At 56.2% G+C, this 4,802-nt stretch overlaps 1 protein-coding gene across 1 annotated transcript; it reads left to right on the top strand.

The window, feature by feature from the left end:
* Positions 1 to 126: 126 nt before the first annotated feature.
* Chpf (chondroitin polymerizing factor) lies at positions 127 to 4,350 on the top strand. Its single transcript, XM_051190524.1, has 4 exons — positions 127 to 438; positions 1,361 to 1,934; positions 2,422 to 2,601; positions 2,892 to 4,350. The coding sequence occupies exons 1-4, from the start codon at positions 134 to 136 to the stop codon at positions 4,146 to 4,148; spliced, it is 2,316 nt and encodes a 771-aa protein (XP_051046481.1). The 5' UTR covers positions 127 to 133; the 3' UTR covers positions 4,149 to 4,350.
* The last annotated feature ends 452 nt before the right edge of the window (positions 4,351 to 4,802 follow it).

Below are 4,802 nucleotides of genomic sequence, written 5' to 3'. Positions count from 1 at the left end.
TGGCGCTGCTCCTCGGGGAGGGAGCGGGCCCGCCTGCTGGGCCCGGGCCCTCCGGATCCGCCCCCTCCCCGGTCCCGCCCCCTCGGAGCCTCCTTGGGCTGCGCGGGGGCCGGGGGCCCGCTGTCGGGCCGCCATGCGGGCGTCGCTGCTGCTGTCGGTGCTGCGGCCCGCGGGGCCTGTGGCCGTGGGCATCTCCCTAGGCTTCACCCTGAGCCTGCTCAGCGTCACCTGGGTGGAGGAGCCTTGCGGCCCGGGACCGCCCCAACCCGGAGACCTTGAGCTGCCGCCGCGCGGAAACACCAACGCGGCGCGCCGGCCCAACTCGGTGCAGCCCGGAGCGGAGCGCGAGAGACCTGGGGCCGGCGCAGAGAGCTGGGAGCCTCGTGTCTTACCCTACCATCCTGCACAGCCCGGCCAGGCCGCCAAGAAAGCCGTCAGGTACTGATCCGCTCCGTCCGCCCCTCCCCACCTCCTCCGGGTACCAGCCCGGACGCGCGCGCTGGGGAGGCCGGGTCAGGCTCCGGAAGGAAGGGGCTGGCCGGCCAGGAAGTCCTTGGGCTCGATTACTTCCTATTATCCTGCTTTCCAGGGAGGCAGGGGGCCAGTTTGAAGCTTTTTCTGGACCACGTCCGGATCTGAGCTGAGCTGAACCGGCTGTCCCCATAGTTCCCCAAAGACCCTCTTACCCCCCTAGCTGGTCTGTTTAGGGTTAGTGTTAAGGAGGATAAGTGTATAAAGAGGGGGAGAGAAAAAGGAGGGACCTGGAATTTACCTGTATTTCGTTCTTAGATGGGTTTCAAGGGCCACCTTGGGATGAGATGGGAGAGGGAGGAATGTACTCATCACATTGATGTCTCTGCCCACGAATTGAAGTAATTTCTTCTAAGTAACAGTGAGTTCCATCTTAGGAAGGTGAGTTACTGGTTCAGTTTGCCCCTTCTGGAAAGACAATCTCTATACCACTATGCCATGTGTTCCTACACATCATTTATAGAACATACTGGGGGGGGGCGGGGCGGGGATGACAGCATCTTCATATAGCAGGAAGTATATGCACGGTATGTCCAGCATTTTACTGTTTAAATACTATCGGTCCCATTTTACAGGTGGCTCAAATTAAGTATTATACTCAGGGACACAACTACTATCCTGTGAAACCCGAAATTAGATCTAATATCTCTCTCTTTTACCCGCATGGGAATTGCTATCTCCTAAATACTAAGACCAGTGTGTCACTTAAATTCTCAGGCCTCGTGGGAAAGATGTTATTCTTATCCTGTTCATGGGTGCAAAACAGGCCTAAAGAAGAAATAACAAGCGGAGCCTGTGTGCTATCTTGTTCGTAACTGTCTTTTCCCAGAACTCGGTATATCAGCACGGAGCTGGGCATCAGGCAGAGGCTGCTGGTTGCAGTGCTGACCTCACAGGCCACGTTGCCTACACTGGGCGTGGCTGTGAACCGAACTCTGGGACACCGATTGGAGCGTGTAGTGTTCCTGACCGGTGCGCGGGGCCGGCGGACACCATCGGGCATGGCCGTGGTGACACTGGGCGAAGAGCGTCCCATCGGACACCTGCACCTGGCGCTGCGCCACCTGCTGGAGCAACACGGCGATGACTTTGACTGGTTTTTCCTAGTGCCTGATGCCACCTACACTGAGGCTCATGGACTGGAACGTCTAGCTGGCCACCTCAGCCTTGCCTCGGCAACCCATCTCTATCTTGGACGGCCCCAGGACTTCATCGGTGGAGATGCCACCCCAGGCCGATACTGCCACGGGGGCTTTGGAATATTACTGTCACGCACACTGCTACAGCAACTGCGCCCCCACCTGGAAAGCTGCCGCAATGACATCGTCAGTGCTCGCCCAGATGAGTGGTTGGGACGGTGCATCCTTGATGCCACAGGTGTGGGCTGTACTGGTGACCATGAGGTAGGAAGATAAGCCTCCCCATTAGTGTCTCCTCTCAGAGCTGGCATACTTGCCAGGAGAGATACCGAGTGGTATAGATACAGGCCTGGGTTTCCCCGTTAGTCTATAATTTTAAAAAATCCCAGTGGTCCTAGGTAAATTGCTAAATCTGAACTTCAGCAGTCTCTTGCATGCTGATGGGAACAGTTATTGGGCAGGGCTGTATCGGGATTAGGGAAAATTGAGAGATCCTTGAACACTGTGTGTATTTAGTGTTGTTTCTTTTATTTAGTTCTATGGGCACCTCTAAGACCGTTTTCACAGATGAACACAAAGAGACTTGACCAGGGTTGTATAGCATCAACTAATCGAATAGACTTAAAGTTCACAGAACTCTGTCAAGTCCATAACCAGGTATAGGATTAGGACATGAGATACTAGCTAAGAAATGGAGGAAAGACAGTTCTGTGATTGTTTCTATTATGGGTGCTTCCCGTCCTCTCCCCAGGGAGTACACTACAACTATCTGGAGCTGAGCCCTGGGGAACCTGTGCAAGAGGGGGACCCTCGTTTCCGCAACGCCTTGACAGCCCACCCTGTGTATGACCCTGTGCACATGTACCAGCTGCACAAGGCATTTGCCCGGGCTGAGCTGGACCGCACATACCAGGAGATTCGAGAATTGCAGGTATAGTCTGGGCTTGAGGGTTGGGAGGGAATGAAGGGGTAGAGAAGAACAGGTTCTGAGAGATTGTGGGGAATAAGAAGGCAGCACTAAAATCCCAGGTCTTTGACCTCTGGAAAATTCCCTTTACCTTTCAAGCTGCCTAAACCTGTGGAGAGACAGTGTAGGACCCTTGGGTGAGCAGAGGTTTGCAGTAGGCTGGGGGTCCTCCCTCACTGACTGCCCACATAGCCTCTAGTATATACTGGCTATATGGCTTCCTACTTTGCTCATGGCCTATTTTTCTGGCCCAGTGGGAGATCCAGAATACTAGCAGACTGGCTGCTGATGGGGAACGGGCTTCTACCTGGCCAGTGGGCATTCCAGCCCCATCCCGCCCTGCCTCACGCTTTGAGGTTCTGCGCTGGGACTACTTCACGGAACAGTACACTTTCTCCTGTGCTGATGGCTCGCCACGCTGCCCACTGCGTGGAGCCGACCAGGCTGATGTGGCTGATGTCCTGGGGACAGCCTTAGAGGAGCTCAACCGCCGTTACCAACCAGCATTGCGGCTCCAGAAGCAGCAGCTGGTGAACGGCTACCGGCGTTTTGATCCAGCCCGGGGCATGGAGTACACATTGGACTTGCAGCTGGAAGCACTGACACCCCAGGGTGGCCGCTGGCCCCTCACCCGAAGAGTACAGCTCCTCCGGCCCCTGAGCCGAGTGGAGATCTTGCCTGTGCCCTATGTCACTGAGGCTTCTCGGCTCACTGTGCTACTGCCGCTAGCTGCAGCTGAGCGTGACCTGGCTTCTGGCTTCCTGGAAGCCTTTGCCACCGCAGCACTGGAGCCTGGTGATGCAGCCTCCTTGACCCTGCTGCTACTGTATGAGCCACGCCAGGCCCAGCGGGCAGCCCACGCAGATGTCTTCGCACCCGTCAAGGCCCACGTGGCAGAGCTAGAGCGACGTTTCCCTGGTGCCCGAGTGCCCTGGCTTAGCGTGCAGACAGCTGCACCCTCTCCACTGCGTCTCATGGATCTACTCTCCAAGAAGCACCCACTAGACACTCTGTTCCTGCTGGCCGGGCCAGACACAGTGCTCACACCTGACTTCCTGAACCGCTGCCGCATGCATGCCATCTCTGGCTGGCAGGCCTTCTTTCCCATGCACTTCCAGGCCTTCCATCCTGCTGTGGCCCCACCTCAGGGGCCCGGGCCACCAGAACTGGGCCGTGACACCGGCCACTTTGATCGCCAGGCTGCCAGTGAGGGATGCTTCTACAACTCCGACTATGTGACAGCCCGTGGACAGCTGGCGGCAGCCTCTGAGCAGGAGGAGGAGCTGCTAGAGAGCCTGGACGTGTATGAGTTGTTTCTGCGCTTCTCCAGCTTGCATGTGCTGCGGGCAGTGGAACCGGCCTTGCTGCAACGCTACCGGGCCCAGCCTTGTAGTGCACGGCTCAGTGAGGATCTGTACCACCGCTGTCGACAGAGCTTACTCGAGGGCCTCGGCTCCCGCACCCAGCTTGCCATGCTACTCTTTGAGCAGGAACAGGGCAACAGCACCTAGGCCCCTACACCTGTTCCCTACTCTTCCCTGATAACCTGGAGCCACATGCCAGCCTCGCTGGACAGGGCTGGCTGTAGCCTCAGACCCTAGGGCAGCCCACTGGTCCCTTGTCTTTTGCTTTGTGGGCACATGGGCTCAGGACAAGTCCTGAGAGAGATGCCCTAGAGCCATCCTTTCTTGTCCAGTTCCCCTGCCCCCTTGACGCTGCTGATTCAGGCTGTGGCCTCTATGTATTTATGCCTAACGCCAGCCACGGTTCCTGGGATCTTATCCGGGGGACTGGGCTGTAGATGAGTTGTTAGAAAAGGAGGAAGCAGAGAAAGGGGGGTGTGGTATTTACCACCTTCTCCCTTCTGGATTCATAATGAAGCCCTGGCTTTAATAAACTGGCTACGTGTGGACTAATGAGTGTAGACTGGTAATTCAAAGTTTCAGATAGGCACGGGAATAGGGAGGATTGACTATAAGGATGGAGAAGCCCTGTTTCTGTGGGGACCGTCATTTCTTTTTACATGGACCAAGTCATAGAGATGCCCCGTCCCCGGCAAGCATGTGCCAGCACACTCTTTCTTTCTCACACACACAGACACATAGACACAGAGTTCTTTGTGGCTCTTTATTCCCAGTTTCGCCTGCACTTTATAAAACCAGTCT

This window comes from Phodopus roborovskii, unplaced genomic scaffold (assembly GCF_943737965.1).
Source record: "Phodopus roborovskii unplaced genomic scaffold, PHOROB, whole genome shotgun sequence".
Classification (NCBI taxonomy): Eukaryota; Metazoa; Chordata; class Mammalia; order Rodentia; family Cricetidae; genus Phodopus; species Phodopus roborovskii.
The sequence above is the reverse complement of the archived record's forward strand: the minus strand, read 5'-3'. Positions and strand labels throughout refer to the sequence as shown.

Coding starts and splice junctions, on each gene's coding strand:
- Chpf (XM_051190524.1), top strand. CDS start 134: ATGCGGGCGTCGCTGCTGCTGTCGGTGCTGCGGCCCGCGGGGCCTGTG. Junction 439..1,360: donor GCCGCCAAGAAAGCCGTCAG/GTACTGATCCGC, acceptor GTCTTTTCCCAG/AACTCGGTATATCAGCACGG. Junction 1,935..2,421: donor GCTGTACTGGTGACCATGAG/GTAGGAAGATAA, acceptor TCCTCTCCCCAG/GGAGTACACTACAACTATCT.